The following is a 27,730-nucleotide window of genomic DNA, read 5'->3' as shown; positions in this document are numbered from 1 at the left end:
ACTGAAAAATAAAGAAACCCTGTGACGACTTCAAGCTTCTCTGGAAGACAGGCTATAACTCTCTTCCAGAGCATAACTGTAAACAGTTAAATTAAAGCCCCAATAAGATAGAAGAGGAATTTAAAGAGCTCATAATTATTTGCCCTTATTTACTCTTCAATGATCAACTAATGAAATGGTCATAATTTTTTATACAGGGATGTCTCATCCTCTCCTTGCACTGTCCTGTTTTGGTTAGTAATATGAAGCTACCAACAAAGTAGAAACTTGGAGACAATGGGGTGCATAGGACTAAGTTTAAAAGAAAGTTTATGCTTTCAAATGAAGCATAAATCCTAGTATTTAACGTACAAATGCTTCTAAGTTAATGTCATTTCACTCTAGTACTTTCAAAGCTTTCTATTTATTAAAAATATGTAAAACAGATAATCATCACTCAGAACCATGTGACAAAAGCTAACCATCTTAAGCTTTCAAATTCAGAAATGAAGTTATGTTCTTTGCAGAGAAAAGTATGAAAACCTAACTCCATCCACAGCTTCCAAGTGAAAGGAGTCAGGTATTGCTATCAAGACATTTTTAAAAAAGAGACTACCTGCATTGTTTTTGTGAATTCTAAGAAAATACTATAGAATATAGGATGAAAATATTTATTCGTTGTGTTGCAGCAATAAACCATAACCAAGGTACCACAAAGAACCAAAAAATTAGTATAGTTTATGTCTGCAGTCTAAATAAAGACATAATAAAGTGAAAGAGAAAATAAAATGGAAGACAGAAATTATGCATCCAAGGCCAGAAAAAGGGGAACCAAGTAGGTGCAAAACATGCTTGAGGAAAAAAATAATTATCACTGTGCAGAGACATCTGTGTTTTCTAGCCTGCGAAGCCTGAAAAAAATGATGGCTTCAGCAGAGCTCACTAGAAATAACTTAGTACTGCTAACATATAACAGACTCTAATTGCTGCAGCTGGATAGAAAAAAGTACTGTGAAATTCTGACTAATTCCATTATTTGTGTGATAAAAGGAAAAATAAGAAAACTATTAAGGTTTTAAGTTAGATGAGGAAAAGACAGTGGTTTCCAGTTTGTATGTAATATGCATAAGACTCCTTTCAAGACGATGACAGAGTTCACAGAGTGGGAATTTAAAAGGTTATTTCCAAGTCAAGAAAGGAGACACCTAAGACCGAGAGTTATGAAAATATGTCTGAATGCTCTAAATATACCAAAAGACTGCAATTAAGTAAGGCTCTTCAAGGACATCTCATGCTTGTGCATGGCTGCTGAATCTTTTAAGGAAGGGTTTGGTTTTAAAAGTTTCATAAATTAAATGTTTCATAGAACTTGGGTTTTTTGGTAGATCAGTTTCCTGATATAAGGTAGTTGAAAGAAAAAATTCCAAACACCTATGTGGATATAGCCACTCTGTTTTGTATTCCGTGCTGTGAGGACCTACCTTGCCATTGCAATAATTAACCAACTGCCCACATATTCCTGCATATAAATCATGACCTTGAATAGAATCATAGAATGGTTTGTGTTGGAAGGGACCTCAAAGATCATCAAGTTCCAATTCCCCTGCCATGGGCAGGGTCACCTCCCACTAGAACACATTGCTCAGAGCTCCATCCAGCCTGGACTTGAGCCCTTCCAGGAATGGAGATCCAGAACTTCTCTGGGCAACCTGCTCCAGTGCCTCACCACACTCACTGTAAAGAATTTCTTAATATCCAATCTGAGTCTACCATCTTTCAGTTTGATGCCATTCCCCCTTCTCCAGTCAATTGCTTACCTCTAAGAAACCGCCATTTAGTAAGGCAGAAAAATGTCTAGGAGGCTGTACGTAATATGGCAAAGCTCTTGCTGAAGCAGAAAATAAAAATCAATAGTGAACAGGCCATAGACCCTGTTGCCCTGGGACTGTGCATGTTGACACATGGCAACAAAAGGGCAGCTGCAATTGCTCAGTTATACAAAATTGTGTCTCTGTGTGGTATACTGCCTCATTATTGTAGTCAGAACAGAACACAAGTGCCAGGAGATATACTATGTTCTAATCAGAATGGAAAATGGACACTTAGGATAGATTCTGAGGATAGCAAAACAGGTTATTTAATGAGATCGCAGCTTTACCTCTGTTCGTATGAAACTGTTCTGTAAGAACAAAGACTGTCAAGAGGGTAGGTCCCTAGGCAAAATGTGAATATTAGAACATTAGAGAAAAAGGATTACATATTTAATGCCTAAGCATGCGATTAAAATGACAATCCTGTCCTTTCAATAGCTTTATGTAACATCATGGTGATTTTGAGAACTACAAAACTTTGTAGCAGTTAGCATATTCAAGTTTACAAAGCGATTGCTAATGTCATCTTTTCCTCTTCAACTGTCTAAATAAATAAATGCATTACCTTTGTCATATCCAAAATAGCACTTCTTCAACTTGAAAGCCTCATAAAGCAGTTTGGAAAAGTGAAAAAAAAAAAATCTCTGATTGAAACAACATATGGATTGCTGGCCTCACAAAACAATTACCTAAATTGCAATGCAAATAATTTGCTGAGCTTCATGCCATCAAGTTTATGAAATATGCAGATTGTCATTCTTCTGCTCAATGGACAGTAGTGGGGACATACTGACACACACAGCAACCCTTCTGCCAAAAGGGCTCCCATTCCATGTGCAAAGTGGGGGTGGGTGGAATAGTCCCATTTCTCCTACCACTGTTTTGATTACCAAGTCTCCCTCACAGCTTTCAAGTACAGACACTGGCCTGATTTCATCTGGACAGATTACAGAGCAGAAGAGCTGCAGAAGCAACAATACTCTGACAGTAAGATTATAGGGCAAGAGAACGTGAGACTTAGTATCAAGTGGGGAGAGGAAGAAGCATCACACTAATTTTGCCATGTATTCACATCACACTTCAAAGAATTCTGAGCAAAACCCAGAAGCAGTAAGAATATAAAGAACTTCTATGTTATACAGGATGATAATTTAGTTTGGAAAAAAAGACTTGTTTAAATTATCCAAATCTGGCAAATTAATGCAAGTGTGTACAACTGGAACTAAAAAACCAAGCCAGACTACAACTATTACAATAAACCATCATATGCTGGACTAGAAGTATAAAAATATGTTTGCATAAACATAACAAAGTATTATCATGCATATATAGACCATAGAAAAGAAGTAACTCCAAAAGTTACTTCCCAGGTTTCTTTTCAAATCTATACTGTAAACCTACAGGTTACTGAAACCATGCAAAACTGAAGTATCTTTATAAGGTAAGTGGAAATACCATTTATCAAAGCTAGTAAACAGAAAGACATAACCTACACAAGAAAAAACACATGAACAGCCATGAAAAAGGCACAAAGATTCTGGTACCAAGACTTCTGCTGGCATGAAATACTAACTGTAAAGCATGGTTAACCAATACAGAACAAGTATGGCAATAATAAAGTGCCAGGCATGCAATCTATAAAGACATGCACATTCCAGCAGAAGGCACTGACAAACTCTTAACAAGTGAATAACGTTTAGCTCCTACAATTGCAGTCTTTGAGGAACTGGAAGCCAGACTTGAAAAAATGCAGAAGTAGTCTCTGCTGACATATTTACTTCACCCTATTAGCAATGACATTGGATGAAAAATTGGGAACTAAACCAGTATGAAACAATGTTAAAGTTCAGTTCTCATTTCAGCAAGAGAGAACTGGGAAAATTCTGTTCTATGTGCATTAGAAAAAGAGAAAAAGCATTCACTGAGGCTACTTTACACCAATATAGAACACAGTAAAATTTGCTAAATTAATCTTCACTTGGAATCTCTATTTTTCTCTGCTCTTATCTTCAAATCAATTTATTTAGTTCCAGGCTATTCTTCTGGATCTGTAACACCAACAGTGATTAAAGTAACAATCAGAAAAAAAAAATCCTAAAGATGCTGATTATTTCTTTAAAACTTTGTAGTGCATTCAGAGTGAAAAATATATGTAGAAATCAGGAAGCTACAACACTGACTTAGAAATGAAGATTTCTAAGGCTATTGTCTATTTTCTTTTGGGATGATAAGGAACTTCCATTAAATCACTGCAATTCTCAAAGTGTCTGTTTTTGAAAAACAAAGAAACAAATATTCTGCTACTCCTTCATGGGTCTCTAGAGTTACTTACAGTTCCAGAATAAGAATGACATCTGTTTTGTTCTCATAGACGTCATGAAGTGTAATCACATTAGGATGTCGAATCTCTTTTAGTATGCCAACTTCTCGCTCGATGTCTTCCCGGCTCACTCCACGGCGGCTGGATTTCGTTCTCCTTTTCTTGATGAATTTTGCTGCAAACTGCTGACCGGTGCTTTTCTCCCGGCATTTTTTCACTACGGCAAACTGCCCACTAAAAAAAATAGATGATGACTGTTCAGTTCAAGAAAATTCAGAGTTAAGAGAAGCCTGTTTACTGTGGTGGGGGAAATCAGCTTTTAATTCTGCTTGACTAAAGTATATTGCCCCTTTTTATGCCATCTAGAACAATATCTGAAAAAAACCTAGACGAGACAGGAAAGGTAATTTAATATATGGCTTTTGTATCACACAAATGTACACATTTCACCATGTCTGTAAGCAAAAGGTAACACCTTATCAGTGAGGACCACTGGATTTTTGATTACTGGGGATTACTGGACAAAAGTAATGGTTTCTGGATTTCTCCTTCCATATGCATGTTGAGCATTTTTCCTTCTGCACGTGGGAGAATTTGTATTTTCTTACAATCTATATGATTTGTCAATATTCACTTTATTCTATCCTCAAGTTTGTTTTTTAAAAAGTTTTTAAAACAAAACAGTTTCATGACACTGCTTTAGATTTTTAAAGCACTGACTAAATACAGTAGTATCAAGAATTATTGTGGTGCTTTAGGTTTTAACTTTCATATTTTTCAAATCCTGTACTGCCTAGTGTGTAACTCTGAAGTTTCTTGTAGGCTGCTAACTTCTGCTCTCTCATGCCAGGTAGACATAACAAAGCCTCTCCAGGCCTGTTCTCCAAGGACACTCAGACTGTCCTGGGCCCAAAATAAGTAAACCAAAAGCCTCTAAAGGGCGGGGCAAGCTGAGGGGAAATTACATCATTAAACTGAAGCTTTAATTGGAGAATTAACCCTGATATGCAAATGAACCAAACCTATAAAGGTGTGAAGAACTCGTGACCTGTCGTCCACATTGGGGTCCATTTTGGCAATAGCCTCTGGCTCCCCAGGGGGTACATTTTAAGGCCCTTCAAATAAATACCTACCTTTATTCCCTTATTCTTGTCTAGTCTGTATTTAGGTAGCCTCTCAAAGCATCAACTGTTACTGTATCATCCTGTTAAATACAAGTTCGAAGATGAGAAGAGTACTGAGGCATTGAGAAACAAAAACCTGTGTTTGTCTTACAAACCAGAAGAAACTCCAGGAAGCTGCTGACTCCAGCACACTATCACTGATGTACAAGCCTGCTATTGCTAGATGTACATGCTGATCTAGATCAGTATCTCCAGGAGTCCAATGTTGAGTTAAAGCAAGAACAGGATTTCTAAAACTGGTTTTTCTTTTAAGTTTCCCTAATCTCTCGCTGAGGATTCTCTAGAAATTCTGCTCCTGCTTTTTTCACCATATGAAGGAATCATAGAATTACAGAATGATACTAATGAGAACAGTTTTCAAAGCTAGCCCACGCTGTTAACTGAAGAAAAGCTGTTCTTTAAACCAGACTTAGAACAGAGCTAGCCCTAGTAGATTTGACTACTCAAACACCTGTATAACATTCAGATCTACTCATTTCATGCCACCATTACTACTCTGACCCTACACAGTATCCTGAGTGACAAACTTGAACTGGGTACTGCAGTTGGGCAAGGCTAAATGACTGTCACTCATAGAAGGCAGGGCAAAGACAGGACCTCTCCTATGAACTCCTAGAAAGACACTATAGAGTAGGCACCACCACCTGGGAAACCTTTGAATACAGCCATGGGTAGTGAGAGAAGTAAGCTTTGAGAGAAGTCTTAAGTCAACAGTCTTAAGCCGAGGTTTATATTTATTCCAGTATTATGATCACCATTCAAGTTTCATTCTTCACTGTTTAATGAAATCAATTCATGAACTTGTGAGAAGATGTTATGTGTGTGAAAAATAACTTTGCCTTAAATTCCACCTGCTCCCAATTCCACACAAAGTTTTCAAGGATCGGATTTACCATATGGGGACCCCCACAATATTATTACAAACTGCAGTGGACAGAGCAGTGCTTCAGATCACACCATATCCTCTGTCACACACAGGCTTGAAGACCTGCTTCACTTGCCTGGACTCAGACTGCTAGTGTAATCAGAGATGCTCTTTAACACGTAAGACAATCATATGTGACTGAAAGGGAAAGACCACTGGAATACCTGTGTCAGCCTAAACTGGCAGCAGAGAGCTAGACAAGATGTCCTAAGGTTCACCAGCCTTTTCTGCCTGATTCAGTCCAATTTTGCAAAAACGTTTCCTGCAACAGTGCCTCTGAGTTTGATCTCCAAGGTATGAGCAATTTTGGACTGCCAGAGTAGAGGTATTTTCACAGCTGAATTGAAAACACAGCCTTTGTGGCTCTTGCTCCCAGGGGGAAAAGCAAGTGATCGTCTCACACTCTCCCCCACAGCACGCACATCTCCACAGAGATACAAAGTTTTATTTAAAAAGCAGTCAGTTTCCCAGAAAATTCACAGCTTCAGAGACACTACAAAGTGGAGCAGTAGACAGATGTAGACACCATCACAACTCCAAACTCAAGCTCATGGACTACAAGGAAGTCAAAAGCTTTCAGGCTAGAAGTCTAGATGCCTGATATAGGAAGAAAAATATTTCTGCTTAGGATTCATCCACAGGCTTGAATGCTGCATGGTTAACCACTTTCTTACCAATGCTCAGTCTGTAAGTTTAGCAAAAGCTACTGCATTATAGAAAATCTACAAAACAAAACAAAAAAGAAACAACCCTCCCCCCAACCCAACCCCTAACACCCCCGTCCCACCCCCAGACCCTACAATACAAATTAAACAAACCCGGAAACAACCAACCCCAAAATATAATATTAAAACCAAAATTACATCTAACATCAGCTCTGGAGTAAAAAAGCAAAAACATAAATCTGAACTACACAGACATACAATATATTCTGATATCTGAGAAGATTTAATTATAAAAGTTGGTGGGGATTAAGAGTTGTCTGTGCTGATGATTTTTCCATGGTATTATTCATATCTGAATTACATCATTCCCCAAAGCCATTTCATGCTTCTGATGCCTTTAAGGCTAAGACTGTTTAATCTTATTTTGGCAATGAGTCAACTGTGATGTTACAGCATGAGGTTGACCTACTGGAACAAAGGGGGGTGCGTAAGACAAGTAGATCTCCTCTCTCTTTCTCTTCTGAGATATACAATTTGTTTTTTCAGTCTTTCACTATTTTCTGTCCACAACAACCTGTTGGAAGGATGCCCTGATCTATCACTATTCAATATAAAAGTGTTAGCAGAAGTCCACTACATTGTTTAAAACCACATAACTTTAAAGACTGGTCTCATCCACAGTTAATAGGATGTGAGGCTCCAAAAATCTGTGACACTGCTTAAGATTGCAAGAAAGTTATCAACTAACAAGTATCTTGAGTAAGTGTCAGTTATACACCAAATAACCTTCTTATTGTTGCTGTTGTGGTATTTATTCAGCACATAACTGCACAATTAGCTGTTTATTATTAAACACTGTACACGCAGATCACACTTCAGCTGCAATCAAAGGGGCTGTTTCATGCCTGGGATCCCTAAGCCACACCATTTTACAACTCTCTCTAAACTCCTGTTTTAAAAGCAGAGGAGATGTATAAATCAAAGGGTATTTACTGGGCTTCCCCTTGTAGAACTGCAGCAACAAGCTGGTATAAACCAGCTTTGAACAGGCATATAACATTCATAGAATATCCAGTAATATCCTCCCACAGATCCCAAATTTTCAGATTCAGCATTCATTCATACAGCATCTTCAAAGCCAGAAAAGCCCTTTAGTTTTTTAAGATCTCTTGCTTTTGTAGGTTAGATTTAAAGTGCATGGAGTCAAAAAATGACTGCCGTTTTAGGAGAAAATTACACCAACCACCCTGCACTCTCTCCCCTAAGTAAATCACAAATTCACATTTAATAAAGTATCTGACATCATTTTTTTCCACGTGGCAGAATCAGGTTAAACAGCAAGGCAGGATGACAGCTTGATGTAAGAACAAATACTTCTGCTAATAATAGTAATTTGTTTTGTGATCTTGTAATTCTTACTCAAGCAGCACTTAATTACTACCCTAAACCTGCTCTTTTTGGGACACTTGGCATACCTCCACATCCAGTGATTTTTCAGACTCACTTCAGAACAAGTACTTACCCATTACCTAATCATGACTTTTCTGCATCCTTTTTACATCATGAGACACACTGCCCTTTAAAATAAATATATGTATAAGCAAAAGTTATGCAGATATGGGATGGAAGCACCAATAAAACACCTATATGTCAACCTTTATTGGTCCTGGCTTAATGGGATCACAAAACAACTACTCATTAGCATGAATTAAGGAATGTTTTAAATTCAGAGACAGCTGGTTTAGAATCAAAGGGAAAACACAAAAAAGTCCTTTCATTTTTTCCACAAGGATGATGACAGCAATTAGGGGTGGCTGACACCCTGTATTCCCTCCCACTCCCAGCGGTCTGCTCCAGCCCTTCCTGGCTAGTTTCTTCTGTGGGGAGTAAAATTCTTGCCCCAAGAAACCATTGAAAGAGTTCTAAGCTGGACAGAGAGTTGGTCAACTGTCCCAGTAACTGCCAGGGACCAATTTTCTAGTAGTTATTGCCACAACAGGCCAAGAATGGGGCGATTTTTCATGCCATCTTCTGCATTCCGAAGTTTAATGGGAGTGGGAAATAGGAGTAAGGAAAAGGCATTAAATTGCCATCAGAGTAATAGGATGCTTGAGTATGTTTCTGACATGCAGGCACTTTTTTCCTATTTAAAAATTTGGTGTTCAGTACAGAACTCTGAAAACACAATGTACTGAGATTCAACTACTTCTACTATTTGTTTGACTACTTCCCTTTTTAAAATTATGCTAATCCAACAGAAAGAGATTTACGTAATACTATTAGATTAGCCTGTGAAAGAAACTGCAACTTAACGAGGGAACTACTTGTTTTCTCCAACAGAACACCTACTAGCATACTGTACACACTTCTGTCTTTCCTCAGAGATCTGCTGCAGGGAAGACCAGTGGAGCAGGGGATGTGCAGCCCCAGAAGCATCCCAGCATCAGTCAGCTCCATCAGTAACCACAGCTATCCATTAGCCCTGTCTGTCACCAAAGGCATCTGACCTGCTTCTGCTATGCTCTCCCGAGACTTGCTGGTGAGGCAGCAGTATCCAAGATTTTCCAAAGAAGAGGAAGACTTGTCCACAAACTCTGAAGGGCTATAGCTACATTAAGTCCCTCTCTACCTTCCAAAGAAAGAAAAATAATATTTTCAGCTTTGCTGCAAAGACAGTTTGGACACAAACTTTTTCTCTGCCTTCCTCTCTCTTCTTTATGGTCTTGCAAAATTGGGGTAAGTCTTGGTTGACAGGATAATAGAGTACTACATGAAAATGCGACTGGGGAGCAGTTGTCTTTCATGAGTAGCACACTAAAAAGACAACCTGTTGTCTTAGAATACTGTTGTATGGAATAGCAGCTTTAGTGTCAGCTACCAGCATTCTGCGTGCAAGAAAAAAAAATCTTCATTTATCTTGGCAGATAAAGAAACTGGGATAGTCTAAAACAAGGCTTCTTTTCAGGCAGTTTCTCTAAGTATGCATGCACTTATCTTCTTTTTCCCACAGAGGGAATGTTGTAGAACATAAAGGCTCTTTTCCCAAATCACATTTTTAATTTTGCAGTAAACTAAACAGTACAGGCAGGTGAGGAATGGCTGCAGGACTGACTGATGAGGTCCTACCATATTTGTTTAGACTCTGAAAGTAGGAAAGTCAGAGTACAGTGCTCACCATATTTGTGCTCCTTCTCTTGCCCCACAGTGTTTAATTCTCTAGCACAGAAGCTGAGAGAATGCTAGAAATGCTATTTATCTGCCAGCTCTCCAAGTACTGGAGAGCTCTGAAAAGAAATAACAAAGAATATGAAGATGAGAACATCACAGGACAGCTGAAAGATCCAGGAAAGACACATGGACACTGAACAGTCTATTTATATCTATAGATTATTATATATATAATAATATAATATATAATTATTAGTCTATTTATATCTATATTTTTCAATTTTAACAGCTCTGAAAAAGCAGTTTTCAATATAAGTAACAAGTTTGCACTTCCAGTGCTGACACAGACACACACCTTTCAATTGGTAGTGGAGGTGTCTGCTCTGTGGTCGTGGTGAGCAAATGCATTTTCACAGTCCACACTGAGTCCAAGTGGCAGCACTCAAAGTACTTGACTACTTGGTAATATGAAGGAATAGCATCTATATACCTGGTAGGAGAAGGAGCTGGAAGCACCTGAAGCCTATTGATCACCATAAACTTGTTTCAGGCTGCACATAAACACTTGTTACAGGAACCGGCATGGTGGCCATAGCGTAACAGAAGTAGTATTTTTGGGAGTCAAATGAAAAATGCAGTATTAAAGCAAAAAAAGAGGAGTTGAACATGATACAGCATTTAAGCTAAAGAAAAAATACTCCTCGAATTGTATGTGAGTGACTAAGCAGAAGAATAAACCAGCTGGAATCTGATGGTGGACCACAGAGATCACTGTTAAGAACTGGCTTTTTCAAGTACTACTAGTATAGAAAACGAGACTTGACTGTAAAAACTATAAAAAGTTGAGTGCTGCAACTATACAGGCAGGAAAGTAATTGTGTTGGGCAATTGTGCAGTACATTTCCAACAGATGCGGGGTTAAAACAAAGTTGCAATTTACACCCATCAATATAATTCATGCTGATACACTTTACTTAGAATTATTTTGGAAGAGCAGCAAAGACAAAAAGAACAACAGCATGGAAGGGGAAGCAAAGGGGAAAATCAGATTTATAAAAAACGCAAATGTATTGACACCTGGTATTTTTGAGTTCTGATAATTCCCAATTTCCAAATTCCTTGTTATGCACAGATGAATTTACACACTTCTAAACTCCACATCTTTTAAATGATTTTTCTTTATTTTTGACTTAGAATAACTTTTTTCCCAAAAGTTCCAAAAGTACTGTGATTTCCACCATAGTGACTCAATGTATGTGATTCTAAGTTTGATTATCCTTCACTATGAATACATCAAATATTTCATTTAAAGTTGTTTTACCAAAATACATGAAGTATAAAAAAAATTTCTTCCTTTACATAATATTTTAAGCAAAACCCCCCCCAACTTTCAAAATGAACTCTGTTATTACTGTATAATTTATTTAGATACTTTTCTCATCTCTACAGATCAATTAGAACTTCTGTTGTACTACCTATTCAAAGACAGTTGGAACAGTGTAACTGTTATCTTTTTAATTAAATTTGTAGAAGCACTTTGATCGTATCCATAACAGATGACCACATGAAGCAGTCAGAATTTGAGTTTTCAAAGCAGTGTAAGAAGCAGTGGGGTAAGTTCAGTTTTTAAGAGTATTTATAGACTAAACTACCTACCACAACTTTGTGCAACTGAAGTCAGATTGCATGATGGACCAGAAAATAAAGAATTATGGTGCTGTGATTTAACCCCAGCTGGAAATCAAGTACCACTTCCCAGCCCCTCCATGGTGTGAAGGGGAGGAGAATAAGGAAAAAAATTTGAAGCTCAAGGGTTAAGATAAGAACGGTTTAATAGCTGCAATGATGTAAAAAAAAAAAAAAAAAACTAATAATACCAATCACAATAACAATAGCAATGGAAAGGAGAGGGTGAGAGAGAGAGAGAGGAGTAAAACCCAAGAGAGGGAAGCAGTGCACAATACAACTGCTCAGCACACACTCACCAATGCCCAAATCCATCCCCCAGCAGTGACTGCTCCTCTCTTATGGAAAAACTCTCCCTGGATTATATACTGGCTATGATTTTCATTGTATGGAATATTCCTTTGGCCAGTTTGGGTCAGCTGTCGTGGCTGAGCAGACCCTCCCAGCTTCTTGTGCACCTGCTAGCTGGCAGAGCATGGGAAGCTGAAAAGTCTTTGCCTTAGGGTAGTCACTACTGAGCAGCAACTGAAACCTCAGTGTGTTACCAACATTATCCTCAGGCTAAATCCAAACCACAGCACTGTGCGAGCTACTAAGTTCCTAAGAAGAAAACTAACTCTATTACAGCTGAAAACAGACACGGAGAAGTAGAGCATTTGTCCAATCTATTCTTTTCTCCAGCATTTTAAAGCTTGGGCCTCATATTTTTGTGGTTTGGTTAATTTAAAAATACATCATCATGCCTTTTAGCTATGTATTTATCTCCTGCAGAAATCCTCTTGTGCTGTCAACCTCAGCACACAACACTGATGAAATTGTAGGTTTCTGTTGCTCTGCCGATTTCTGTAATTTCATTATTTTGCTAACAGACTCCTCTAGATGTTTGGTAAGCCTACAGAAAAGTGATTTTCTTCACTGTTTTCTCAGATACCCAGAAGAGCCAGTAGTCCTAAGGGAGGACATAACAGCATGATAAAAAAATGTATGACAGATCTAAATAAGGTATCTCAGAAAAATACACATTTTTTACTGTTGTTTATTATTAATTCTTAAATGCATTGTATTGTTCCAAGTAGTGTATGGAAAATTTTAGAAGAATAGTTATATTGGAGGTGGGGAGGAGGAGAGAGAAAGAGATGAGAAGACAGAAGACTATTACTTTGTCTGTGTACAGATATGCATGTGTATGCAGTACTGACTTCTACAAAGTGTTTTAATTCCTTACTGTGAGGATGGTTTATCATAGAATTAAACTGCTTTCTGTGCCACACATCTAAAAAGGCAAGTGCCTGTCATTGCCAAAGCTCCCTATGGAGACCGTCTATCCATTTCTGGATTTGGTCAAGATCGCATCTCACTGAACACAGCTCCTCAGTACAGCAATTAGTTAAGCAGGAGCAGATTAATCAGATGGCTCTGGTGACTCAGAGAAGAGGGGATGAAGAAAGACAGCTATGTACCGTGCTCTATGTTGAGAGTAAGACCAAGCATGCCTGTACAACTTTCCAACCCAAAGGAAAGGGGCCGATCTGCTTGGGACTTTCTTATTCTACTAAGAGAACCACGATAAAGTTTTTCCAACATACTTAATGTCAAACAAGCTAAACTGTTGGAGCGTGAATGCATGCACACACCTGTTTTTGAGCTGAAAAGCAGTTATTAACTAGTACAGTCCATCATGCAGAGATGAGGGAAAGTGGTTCCTGTGTATCAGCAATTTGGCAGTAAACATCAACTGCAGATGACTGAATAATTCTTCGCATTTAGAAATAAGAAGCTTAGAAAAAAATGCAGTCTCGCGATGATTAGGCTGAATTTCATGAAGTAGAACCAAGCGTTTCAGCCACTCTCTGCGTACATATAAATATGCACTACTATATGAGGATTTTAAAAACACGATAAAAAATATGAATGGATGATGTTTTGTTTTATACACACTATATTGTGAAGTGAACAGATATTTGATATATTTTATCATAAGAAGTAAATGAGTTTCTGTCCTTGAAAAGGGTTTTAATTAGAAACATAGCACCATGAAAAAGAAATTAAAAGTCAAAATGCCTGTAATATTTCCATCCTGCTGGTGTAGTTTGTCTGAAGGCTAATGCAAAGCCCTTGCCAAGTATGGCTGCTATGTAACCAGATAAGAATGCAATCCTCTCTTTTACCCAAGGAGAGTGCCTTCACATTTTTTTCCTTTTAAAAATGGCTCTGTTTCAATTCACAGCTTGAAACTGAACAGGATTTCAGTGAAATTCGGTGTTCTGACTGCGTTACACCAATTCTCCCCATGTAGCTACATGTATATCTGCTCAGTGTGATTCCCAAGCGTTGGCATGGGACCTTGGGATGGGGAGAAGAGTGGAAGGAATTATGAAAAGTAAATTCAGAGATGTGTGATTCAATGTGAAAGAAGTTATGAAAACACTTGAACAAACAGTGATATAAGTTCTGCTTGTGTTCAGAGGAAGGGGTTAAAAGAGAAAGAATGGCAAGGAAGATGGTGGACTTGCTCAAGATGTGAGTGCCAAGGCCTGGAGAATAACAATGTGGGAAACCATATGTTTAACCTACTGCTGTTTATCCTCTATCTGGATGATAGATAGTTTGAAGAAGTAGAATTTCTGTGTAGAGATAACATAGGTGTTTACAGAGACTTGTAGACCCTATCCCAGACATGCTTGAGCTCCCTGTTGGGAGAGAGATCAAAGCAGAGACCATAAAAAGCCCCGGGAGATCACAGCACGGTGCTGAACTCCGCATGCGCAGGCCCTGGATAAACGGGCACAGCAGCAGCCCTGCTGCCCGCTAGGATTGGACTGAGCCTGACAGTGCCGGTGCCCTCATTCTGTGTGTCTCTGCTGCCCAGCCTTGTTTCAGGATCCTCCAGTCAGCGAGGTAATGGAGTAAATCTATTCTTTGCGTTTCAGTTTGGTGGTTTTGGTTGCCCTGTCACCTGTCTGTGTTGATTCACAGTTCAATACAGAAGCTATTTGTATTTTCCTTATGTAGTCCACCTCCTTGGTATTTAATTGTGGCTGAATTGTGGTTTGCTTCACCACTTCAAAGGAATGTTTAGGTAAGTATTTGAGTCATGATGCATCACACATTAATAGAACCACAGAACAGCTGGGTTAGAAGGGACCTTAAAGATTGAGTTCCAACTGACCTGCAATAGGCAGGGACACCTCCCACTAAACCCGACTGCACAAAGCTCCATGCAAATTGGCATTGAGCACTTCCATGGATAGGGCATTCACAACTTCTCTGGGCAACCAGTTCCAGTGCCTCATTACGCTCACAGTAAAGAATTTCTTCCTAATATCTACTTTTAAGCATTCTTTCTGTCAGTTCAAAGCATTCCTCTTGTTTTGTCACTACATGCCCTTGTGAAAAATCCCTCTCCAGCCTTCCTCTAGGCCCCCTTCAGGTATTGAAAGGCTGCTGTAAGGTCCCCTCAGAACCTTCTCTTTTTGAAGCTGAACAGCTGCAACTCTCTCTGTCAGTATACAGCCTGGCACAGAACGGGAACAAGTAAATGATGTTCAACCACAATATAAGAAAGACATTCAGCTATTAGAGAGTGTCCAAATGTGGGCTATGATGATGGTGAAGGGCCTTGAGGGGGAGCTGAATGATGAGCTGAGGTCACTTGGTCTGTTCAGCCTGGAGAAGATTAAGGACAGACCTTATTGCAGTCTTCAACTTCCTCATGAGGAGAAGAGATGGGGCAGACACTGATCTCTTCTCTGTGGTGACCAGTGACAGAACCCAAGGGAATGGCCTGAAGTTGTATCAGGGCAGGTTTAGGTCAGGTATCAGGAGGGTGGTTGGGCACTGGAACAGGCTCCCTAGGGCAGTGGTCACAGCACCAGCCTGACAGAGCTCCAGAAGCATTTGGACAACCCTCAGGCATATGGTGTGTTTCTTGCAGATGTCTTGTGCAGGCCCGGGAGTATGATTCAATGATCCTGATAGGTCATTTCCAACTCAGCATATTGCATGATTCTATGAACATTATTAATGTTTAAGACCCTTTCAATTGCCAAAATAAAGGCAAATATATTAAATTACAACAAAGCATTAAAACAGAAACATGTATCGGAAATTTAATATAAACAAATCATAAAAACATCACCTCTGAAGACTTTATTTGCATTGAACTCAAATTTATCTCTAAAGATACTCTTGTTCAAAAGAATGAGGAAGAAGAATATGGGAGTTACAGCAAAGAATGGAAATCTCTGTTTTCCAATATATGCATATTTCAACAAATATTTACTATCTAAACAGAACTGCCACACAAAGCATGTAATTGTGAGACAGTCAAGGCTTATAAAGGCATTTCATAATTGTTTAAAAATATTAGACAATGATGTTTACCAGGACTTTAAATGAGAGTTAACATCCATAAACTCAAATTGGCAGGTAACGATTTACTAATGTAACAGAAATTTCACTAAATCCTTTGGAAACCACCTGCTCAGAAGAAAATGCTGTGCAAGAAAGATGCATCTTTAATCCTCTCATCAGTCCTTAAGCTTAACCTTTATTGCTGCCTAAATTTTGTGTTCCTATATACTTTATTATTTAGTCTTAAATTCAGGTTAACATTTTTATTGATTTTTCATGAAAAACTTCCAATGACTCAATTTCCCTCCATTTAGATAATTGTAAAATTAATTTAATTTCTGTTTTCCCAAATTGTCTTCAAATTTCTTATCACATTAAAAATAACCTTTATAATTTTCGTATTCAATAAAAGAGGGATCAATAAAACTAAAACCTGACAAGTCCAAGATTCAGAAGAGTTTGGAGCATAGCACCTCTAGTATTCACTCTCTTGTCCTTTCTCCCCCCGTGGTAGTGACTGGGTTTCCTGGTTACAATCCATAGGATACACTAGACTTGTTCTCTCTGGCTGCTGTGGCAACTGACCCGACACTGTGTAATGTGCTCCATTTCTTTTGCTCTATGGTTTGTAGCCTTTCTTGGTCAAAATTCTGCAATACAAATGAAACACCACTTGTTTGCCTTTCACTTTTTATTAAAACTAACTTTTGAATAAAAGCTGTATGGTTTCATTGGCTGTTTATCTCTGGTGTTTACCACCTTCGGTCCTCTTCATCCCATTCACTGTGCTCTTTTAATACAACACAAAGCCTTCCTTCGCATGATTTTCACCAGTGTCAGCTCCCTGTATTTATTTTCCTCACTCAGTTATCTCAGTTCCAGATTTTTATAACCTCCACCTTCACCTGCAGCTTCAGCACTTGCAAGTAAGTCCATCTTCTCTGGTACCTCACTAAATCTCGGTCTTCAAGCCATTGTTGTCCAAAGCTTGGAAAAATTACAAATTTCTCCTCATTCCTTCCACCTCTGCTCTCATCTTTACTGCTCCTCCTGTCCTTACACGTTCACCTGACTCCAGCAGGGAGGCCAGGTACTCAGATCTTGAAGCTCAGTTAAATAAATGAATCAGTACCCCCCACAAAGTCTCTCCCAGGAGAGATGCCCTTCTTCAAATCACCCTCTTGCTACCTATACTATGTTCTCTGCTTGACACTTGCTTTCCTTCCAATTTACCTAGCTCACCTTCGCAATAAAATGGAAAAGCATGCCAAAAACATAACTGAAAAAACCCCAACCAAACCCAAACCACCCTGACAATTATGCTTCTGTTCTGGATTAAAGAGAGTGCTGCATCCCAAACATGATGTTCACATACTTTTAATGCTCAGTAGGGCTTATTCAGTATTTGGACAGAAACAGTTCTTCAGAACCTATTAAGTTCTCAGCTATGGATGTATGAAATGGATGGACTCATTGCATGTTCAAGTTAACACACACAGCTTTAAACAAAGCCTTTAATCTACAAAAAAAAGGAATAAACAGTAATTTGAGTTATTAATTTGAAGCTTCTACATACCTCATTAAAAATATAATTCTGCTGCTTTCAAGGTTATTTACTCCCTTTTATTTAGATAGCTTAATTGCACTTGTTAGAAGTCTTTTAATGAAATAAATTTAAAAGCATATATGCAGAAAGACTAAGTTTAACTTAACAGTTAAGCGGCAGACGGCACATCATGCAGTTACATGCAGTATCAATCTGCAACATGGACAAAAGGATTAATCTACAAATCTTGCTGTATAACTAGTGTCAATATAGAAACTATCTGCCTCCCCACCCCCCATCCTCCCCATATCACATGTATAAAAAAAAAATTCTGTTCCTTAAGCAACAGTATTTCAGTGGGAAATTCTTGGACATTTACCTACCCATTTGCTTTTGGGTCCAAGTCAGTTCATTTTAAGTACTGCCCAATTTAAAGTACAAACCATCTGAAGCTTCTGTATTTGCCAAGATATTTCACTCACTGAAATTCTATTATGTCTGAAGTTTCACATTTCTTTTCTAATTTCAATCCACTATTCTTCTGAAGAGGCACATATAACTCCTTTAGGCTAGCTTTAGGTTTTTTTACTTCCTCTCTTTATCAACAGTCTCACCACAACTGAACTAAATGGCACAATTATCCAAAAACACACTAAAATAATTTTTCTTGGGTTTACTGCATGCATCTAGATCGAACTCTGAAGACAGAGAAGACTGCAGCAGTTGTGTGCTGTCCAATGTGAGAGCATAGTACAGATGCAATAGCTGGAGGGGGGAGAAAAGACAGTGACAAGAATTTTATTTTTCTTTTTATATAGCAAACTTCTAGCCAAATCCCTGTAACTCTCTCCAACCCCTTTCCTTAAAGGAAAAATAGAGCTTATGACCTAGCAAGTCAATCTACATGGCTTTATGTTAAAACAAGCTGAACTGAAGATTGCTGCTTGCTATTACTTTGATATTGGTTTTGTTTAAAGTGGAAATACACTCTATTAGAACTTTGCACTACAGCAACAATCACAGCATACTTTTCAAACTAATGGATGAAAATCATCGGTGCCAAAACCAGCTCACTTCATTAAAAACACAGTGTTCTCTTCCTTTGGTAGGATTTGGAAGTGATGTTGTACAGCGCTAGAGAGACAGCAAATCTCGAGCATGACTGCTGAATAATTACATGGGCTCAGGTTAAGAACGCATTTTATTTGCATAAGTGCTCCTTGTGAAACAAGAACGAGGTTTCCAGTTAGACTTCTAGATGGAATTTGAGAAGACAGGAAAACATCAAGTTTTTGGAGGTTTGATTATCTAACTTTATCAGAACTTAAATGAGAAATAAGAACAGATCACTGAAGATTAAAAAGCTTGCATCAAATTAATATGAGAAGTAGATGCATCATCACCTTATTATTCATCTATTTGAACTTCTTTGTTGCATGAAATAAAATCTCAACACTACCACCATGCTTTGGGATTCCATCCATTTGTGTTCCAGATTCTTAGTAGTCTACACTTTCTCTCAAAATACATCAAATATTCCTTGCATGGTTTTTAACATGTTTTCTGCCTACAAGCACTTACTTTGACTCATCATAAAAAAAGCTACCAGTATGCATTTAGTTAAGAAAAGAGTATTGAACGTTTCATTTTTCAGTGTTAGTGCTGCTATGCATTAACCTTTCTTTATATTTACAGGCAGCTGAGCTGATCTTCTTTTGAAGCAGAGAAATGGATTAAGTGATTTCTAGAGATAGTTTATATAAAGTATAAAGCTAGAGCATGAAGACATCCCACTTTGCAACCGGATGCTGTGCACAGAAGCTCTCCCCTTTGTGTCAGCTCTGACGAAACACCACCTCGACTTCTGACTTCAGCAGTCAGTGTTTTGAAGAAGTCAGAAATTCACATGCCTACTTTGATGATCTTTATGAAAGTTAAGAAAACTAGTACATTGAAGGAAAGGCTGGAGACTGTTGTAACCAATGCAGACACTTTTATTAATGCAAGGAGCATGCTCAATGAATATTAGCAGTGATAATTAATACAACTGGAAAGAAAGGGGAAAAAAAAGTTGCAAGTCCATATCAGCATTATTAAAAATAAGTGGTTTTCTAAAATTCAGCTTCTTTGTCAAAATAGAGATATTTTTTCTGTGTTTGGTTTTGACTAAGGAGACGTGTCATCCAAACAGTTGTGTACTTAGAATCACTAATATCACTGCTAAGTTTCACTCTCTGTAGTAATTTAGTCAGTCTCCAAGAGATTCTAATGCATCAATTCCAGCTCTCAGTGGTTCAGCTCTTCCTACTCAGGTGAAGAGTTAGGCATCAGAATAAAAACACATTCTCATGGACTTCAGCTTAACAGTCACTGCAGGGGGCAGTTGAAAGCCTTTCTTCACGTTTTAAAGGCTGAAAGAAAAGGACTGCACAAACTACAGGAAGCACTTTAGAAATTATGGCCTTAATCAAGATGTACTTCTGTAGAATTCTGCACTGTACAATTGTAAGTGACTTACATAACCTGGCTTTTCCACCCTCCACCCTTGTGCTTCATATTTTACGGCCAAGCAATTCTGCACCAGATATAAAGCAAGTGCAGTAACCTGGGGACATTTGGGGGAGAGATAGAGTCTGCTAATACAGCTCCAAAACAAAGCAATGATTTTTGAATTCATAAATTACTTTGTAAATGGAGCTTCAATTAGTATGTTTTTCCAGAAACCTGGTCTTTTCATTACAGGTTTCAAACAAAAGGCGCCCTTGTAGAGAGCAGTATCCAAGTCCATCACTCCTGAGAGTTAGGTATCAGCAAGGAGATGTGAGCTTCTTTCCTATTGCTACTGCCAGCAGTGAGTCCCTAGATTCAGTTCCTCATCTTGCTTCTATTCAGGAACCCCCCTGCATGCAGACTGAAGATAAGCAAGGCCCTGGAAAAAAAGCAGAACCAGTCACCCAGTGGCATTTCAGCACTTCCAACGAACTTCCTCTGCATATCAGTTCCCTCTCCATCCTTCCAGAGATATTTCACTGCACCCTCTGCTGTCATGACTTCCTCAAAAATTAACTACTAATTCACTTCCTGAAAGCATTAATTTTTTATGTAACACATTTCAGAGGCTTAGAGATGAGTACTCTTGACATGCTGGAAGGGTATAAAGGAGTTTTAGTTGATTTTAGCTCTGCATTGAAGCTGTCTTTGGAAAGCTTTGGTCAGATGTTCCTGTAGTATATGGTATTCCAACTAAAAAAAAGTTGCCCACAATTGACAGTCTGCTTTATGGTAGATATATTTGTTGTAGTTACTACATGGTTGTGCACATGCAAATAAGAGACAAACAATCCTGAAATATTTCATTTCCCAAACCACAGCCTACTTCGATCTTTGATTTTCTAGACACAGACTTTTAAGCTTAAGAGTTTGAAAACTAAACAGCACATATTCCCAAAATTTTCTTGTATCTGTTGCCTCCTTAACAAAGGAAACACATAGAAATTACACAAGCTCTACTAGTGCCAACAAAGATGTAATTAATTTTGCTGAATTTGTAACAAACCCAGTTCACAAAGGCATTTTATTTTGGCCTTGAGAACACAAATCCCATTTATGCATTTCCTTCCTTTTTCTGTCATTAAGCAACGTTTATCTGTGTAAGTTTCATCTACTTGAAACAGTACCTGCAGCAGGGTTTCCCTTAGCAGGGACTGCTATTGCTTCTTTCACAGAAGCCCAACTCCCTAATAAAAGCACTAAGTCAGACGACCATGTGCCTCTGGACTGCTTTCTGCACAGACCCCCTGTGCCACTACTGTAAGCAGCCTGCCTTTCCTACTGCCAGCCATCAGCTTTCCAGTCCAATACAAATTGTCTCAGGGAGGCCAGCACAATGTGCTCTCCCCTGGTGACAAGCTTCATTTTGTTCTTTTTCATGTTAAAATGTCAAAAAAAAAAAAAAAAAAAAAAAAAAAAAAAATCGCTCTGTTGGGAGGTTTCTCTTAGCTCTTTACACAGGGAAATGTCAATGAGGAACTACCAGAAAGAGACCAGTGTGGTAGTACATTTGCCACAAATGACCTTGCAAAATAATTTGATGAAGAACAACAAATTTTAATAGTCATTTTTATTCTAGGGAAAGAGGTCTTTCAAGAAGGATTTATTATACTGGGTAAGAAAACCTGTGCTGCTGAAGACAGAGCGTGGCAAGTAGCATCTCCTTGTTTCACCTCCCATAAGGTTCTCCTGCCCAGCTGGAGAAGGCACCAGAAGCTACTTGTCAGGAAGTCAGCACTCATACGTAGCTTCACGAAGCCAGGAGACAGCCCAGTATTTTGCAGGATGGCTCCCTTCCTATTAACAATGTCTCAGTAACCTGCCTGAACGCCACTTTGGACTTCTCAGCTATTCAGCATGCAAAACTCAAACCAGAATCCTGCTATCCCTCTACAACATCATGTTTCTGAAACTACTTGGGCTGCTCAGTCAATTTCACAAAGTTCCAAGATGCTAGATGCCAGAAATTGTTGCTTCTTCCCTGCAATGATAAGGAACTGATGAAGCAGCATCCCTCTGGCGGAGCTGGGAGTCCTGAGGCAGGTCCAGCGACTGGTGGACGGGAGACAATGCGCAGATAAGGTCAGTATCACCTCTGGATCACTCCCTCCTGCTGGGACAACTGCTGAGAGCCCAGCATGCACCACAGAATGCAATGAAGAATTTGGCTGGCAAAAGCCCAGGGTGCAGCAGGCCACTGAGACCACGGCCCTCAATGCCAGGTGGCACACACCTCCCACAACAGGGGATCAGCTTTGTTGTTACGTAGTTTGGGAGTCTGGAGCCAAAAAGACATTCCCCATTTGCCCAAAGAAAGCAAGACTAGGCTCCCAGAATGTCTTGGTCTCTTAAGTGCCCTTGACTGTCTTGTGCTTGGAAGTAAAGTGCCTCACAACATGTCAGGAAGGCAAGTGTGCTGACGTGCAATTCATGATTCAGGATGGACTGTTTGTCACTGTAGGAAAGACCGCTTTGTTATGGCAACCTGTGCAGTACATTTACTCTGACCAGCTGTGAGCAGCCATGTGGCTACTCCTTGGTAGCCACAAAAAAACTAATGGAAGACACTCATGATCTTGGTAGACTGCCCAGAAAACCTGGTGGCACCTAAGTTTGCATCTGCAGAGCAACAGTTGCATGTCAAATTCTTCCTTCTCCTCACAGGTCAGGTGTTTCTCTCACAGCAAGAGCTGCTTTGGCCTCACAGCTTTGTTGTGGCTGAACGCCAACAATGTGCCGGAAGGAAAACGAGTTTTCAGAGGCAAAACAAAAAAAGACTGCCAGAAAATACAGACTGCTCTCTTCCTGTTTCCTAGAGTGACAGCAGTGAAATTTTTCTAGCAATTAATGGGTTTGCACAGGTGTTACTCCAAGTGTAACCATAAGACTGTCTAGCTGGCAGAAGTGATACTGTGTTGGTGGTGACAGGCAGAGAGCTGAGCTCAGCTGCTGCAAGTGTACAGCTCAGCTGCTGCAAGTACACTACTGCAGAGTTGGCAGTCAAAAATCAACTTGTAGGCTTGACATGAAAATCAGTCAAATGGAATAGGGAATCCTCCAACACCTTCCTTTCTGAAACTGTACAATCACACAGAGTCAGAAAAGCTTCTGAATTAATTTTCATTGTCTTGGCAACACCACCAGTGAGTCTCAGCTGTTTTATAAACAGCCTTTAGGCTTAAATTCACTGCCATTCTCAATGCATTCACTATGTACAACTGCAGATATTTATTGCTCTTTTTGAAAGTTTTGTCAAAGCATGGATATAAAAACACCAAAAACAAACCAAACCAAACTTCAGCATCAGAGAAAGTTTATCTCAAACTCTGAGGCAAAGAACATTTGAGTAAACAAGCTGAAATCCCAATACGTGTGTGAGTCTAGGCTTCCACTTGAGAGTGAACAGGGTAAGCACAGGCATTGCTGCAAACAGCCAGACACAACCTTTGTCACAGATGCAAATATAAATTGACTTAACAATGAGTATAAACACCTCCCAACAAAGGTTCCTCAAAAATCCAGGTCCCTTTGGAAGATGTAATGCAGTAGCCACTGCATGGCGAAAGGTACCAGCCAGCTGTAAGACACCCCTGCACACAACTATTTCAGCATGGGGCTAAAAGAAGACAGTTTATCAGAGATGGGAACATAATAAGATTAAACTAGATGACAGAAGGGCTTGAAGTGGCACCCACATGAAAGATAACATGCTGAGCAGGCTGCAGATGTGAACCACTAGCATTACCTAAGCACAGACACAGTGTTCTCACAACTGCAAGAACAGGGTCACTGCCCTCTTCTGCAAATGCTACAGGAAACTGACAATCACATGGAAACCAGGCAGTCACCATGACACAGTCACTTTTTCTGGCCTCACATGATTTTGCATGCTATAATGCTGAGACTCTTTTCCCCACCTGCCACATGACTAGCAGAAGGAATAAACTTCAGTCAACACCACCAGAGTAGTACCACCAGAACTTCAAAAAATAGGTTGATTGTAGCTCTTTTGCATTTTAAAGATCTGCTCCAAAGTTAAAGCCTATGTAGGCCATACATTAAACAAATATCTAAAGTAAATCAGGAGAGTGCATAAAATTAGTGTAAAAAGTAGTACTGTTGAGAACAATATGAGACTTCTCTATGCAATTTATTATCAATTTATAATTTTTACACTCATAGTCCTCCCAAAATAGTATTTTTCCACAATGCAGTTGAATTAATTTTCATATTAGCATCATAAACATTTGTTGAGCTAGATTGCTAGCACAGTGACAATTCTGCAGCATATGGCATTGTGGAAAGGGCCTCTAACATGTTCCTTCTCTGTCTAGAAGTGAAGCTGGTACAAAAATATCGGTGCATACCCTACTTAACCCCTGCATGGCCAGCTACTTCTTCCTGTTGCCATATCTCTTCTTAAACTGGTCTCACAAAATAAGATTTACTTCTAACCATTAAGGCTCAATGATTCACCTTAAAAGATAATTAAGAAAACCCCAAACCCTGTTCACACAAGGCATGGCAGGAAGTGCTACCACATGTCCTAGGATGAAATAGCAATGAGCTAAAGTTCTTCACGCCAATGTTGCTTTGTACTCTTCCTAAAAGTCACAGAATCATAGAATGGCCTCAGTTGGAAGGGACTTTAAAGATCATTTAGCTCCAAGCCCCCTAAAACTGGCAGGCACAACTCCCACTAGACCAGGTTGCTCAGAGCCTCATCCAGCCTGGCCTTGAACGCTTCCAGGGATGGGGCGTCCACAACTTCTCTGGGTAACCTATTCCAGTGCCTCACCACCCTCACAGCAAAGAGTTTGTGCCTAGTATCTAATCTAAACCTTCTCTCAGTTTGAGGCCATTCTCCCTTGTCCTGTCACTACACGATTTTGTAAAAAGTCTCACTCCATCTTTCTTGTAGACTCCCTTCAGGTACAGGAAGACTGAAATTAGGTCACCCCAAAGCCTTCTCCAGGCTGAACAATCCTAACTCTTGCTTTTCCTCTCCTCTGGACTCCAAAAGATTGAAGTGCTTCCCATGCTGGGACCCCAGAGCTGGATGCAGTGTTCCAGGTGGGGTCTCACCAGAGCAGAGCAGAGGGGCAGAATCCCCTCCCTGGCCCTGCTGCCCACACACCCCCAAGTCCTTCTCCCCAGGGCTGCTCTCCATCTGTTCATCCCCCAGCCTGTGTTGGTACCAGAGGTTGCCCTGATCCAGGTGCAGCGCCTTGCACTTGGTCTTGTTAACTCTCATGAGATTCCCATGGGCCTGGATCTTGAGCTTGTCCATGTGCCTCTGGATGGCCTCCTGTTCTTCAGGTGTGTCAACAGCACCACTCAGCTTGATGTCACCTGCAAATTTGCTGAGGGTGCTCTTGATTCCTTTGTGTCATTAATGAAGATGTTAAATAACAGTTGGTCCCAGTGCGGACCCCCAGAGACACCACTTGTCAATGATATCCATTGGGACTCTGACCCGTTGACCACTATCCTCTGGATTAGCACCTCCAACCAGTTTTTTATCCATTTCTCTCCAATTTAGAGAGAAGGATGTTGTGGGGTCAAAGGCTTTACAGAAGTCCAGATAAATTATATCTGTAGGCTTTCCCTTGTCCACTGATGTAGTCACTCCATCACAGAAGACCACTGGGTTAGTCAGGCAGAACCTGCCCGTGGTAAAGTCATGCTGGCTTGAGTCACTTCCCTGTCCTCCATGTACCTTAGCACAGATTCCAGGAGGATCTGTTCCATGATCTTTCCAGGCACAGAGATGATGCTAACAGGTCAGTAGTTCCTAGGGTCCTCCTTTCTACCCGTTTTAAAGATGAGTGCAATGCTTCCCCTTTTCCACTCATCTTGGATTTCCCCTGACTGCCATGACTTTTCAAATATCATGAAGAGTGGCTTTGCAACTACATCAGCCAATTCCCTTAGGACTCTGGAGTGCATCTCATCAGGTCCCATGGATTTATGTATGTTTAGGTTCCTCAGATGGTCCAGAACCAGATCTTTATTTATAGTGGGAGCAACTTTGTTCCCTCAGTCCCTGTCCTGCTATCCACACACTCAAGAGGTGAAGGAAGGAAGGTTGCCATTGAATATTGAGGCAAAAAAATTGTTGAGTACCTCAGCCTTCTCCTCATCCTTTCTCACCAGTTTGCCAGCATTGTTTATCAGGGACAGTACACCTCAGCCTTTCTCACCCCATCCCTACACAACTGAACTTCATTGCTGTGCTCTTTCCAGCTCACCTGTCCTTGTTTCCACTGCCTCTGCATTTGATTAATTCCCTTTAGTTTGACCACTAGTTCCCTACTCGGCCATGCTGGTCTCTTGCCTTCCTTGCCCTATTTCTTGCTCCTGGGGATTAGCCAGCTCTTGTGCTCTGTGGAAGACTTCCTTAGAGATCTGCCAGCTCTGTTCCACTCCCTTGTTCATCTGGGCAGTCTCCCAGAAGTGTCCACTGACTATCTCCCTAAAGAGCTGGAAGTCTGCTTTCCTGAAGTTCAGGAGGTTAACTTGGCTCCTTTACTTGACCTGTATCCCTTAGAACTGTAAACTCCACCATTGCATGGTCACTGCAGCCCAGGCTGCTCAGTTTCTTCCAACCACAGAAAATTAATTACTCTCAGGTTAAGAAACAAAAGTGAAATGAATTATAGCTAGTTCACTACATTTGGGATACCATTATGGAAACATTAAATTTGATTTTTTATATAGGAGAGTTACAGAGATGGATCACCTAAAATCAAATATCCGCTCATGGTTTTAAATTAAGACTGACAGAATATGCAAAACAGGTCAGAAAATCTTCCCTGTAGATGATTTTCTCCCTGAACTATGAAGCTGAGAGGACAGAACTGGAAACACTACACTTTGTTACACTAATTTTACAGCAGTAGCATCAAACCACCTATGTTAAAAAGTACAAAGTCAACTCCACATATTTTCATCAACTGTCATTGTTGACAAGTTATACCCAAATTCCACAGAAAACAAACAAAGGGGCCACCTTGCAATGGCTGTGGAGGCCTTTTCAAGTGAGCAGAATAGTCAAACCCCACAACTGTCCCTGTAACATGAAATCCAATAGAAATACAAAATGTAATAAAGATACCCCTTTACTATGTCATCTTCTCATCTCATAGAAGTATTGATGTGCAGCTTGAATGCTTGGGAACTTCAGCAGGAAAGCTTGTACAGACAATAGTGATGTCGTATGCAGGACCGACTTTGGTGTCTCCAAAGGAAAAAAGTGATTAATTCAAGAATTGCTTCATTATGAGCAGATCCAAAGGCCACTTTATAGCTCAATCTCTGAAATAGTTCTTCAGTCAGACTCAGAGTAACCTCCTCTAACCAAAACCACAATGAAATGCTCATCCCAAACATTGCTTAAAAGCAACGCAGCTACTGCAAATGGCAAAGAAGAGATTGTAAATGGACCTTTAGAGACCTCTCAAAAGCATGTAAAAAATATGAA

General features: G+C 39.7%; 1 protein-coding gene across 1 annotated transcript in view; it reads right to left on the bottom strand.

Moving 5' to 3' along the window:
* The window catches only part of DAPK1 (death associated protein kinase 1), a gene marked incomplete at its 3' end in the record, with an annotated part of 86,627 nt that overhangs the window by 39,428 nt on the left and 19,469 nt on the right, over nt 1-27,730 (bottom strand). Inside the window, exon 3 of the mRNA XM_082300902.1 lies at nt 4,183-4,404. Within this exon, the coding sequence (XP_082157028.1) occupies nt 4,183-4,404 (222 nt within the window). The remainder of the gene's footprint in view (nt 1-4,182; nt 4,405-27,730) is intronic.

This window comes from Coloeus monedula (genome assembly GCF_965178545.1).
Source record: "Coloeus monedula genome assembly, chromosome: Z".
NCBI lineage: Eukaryota > Metazoa > Chordata > Aves > Passeriformes > Corvidae > Coloeus > Coloeus monedula.
The sequence above is the reverse complement of the archived record's forward strand: the minus strand, read 5'-3'. Positions and strand labels throughout refer to the sequence as shown.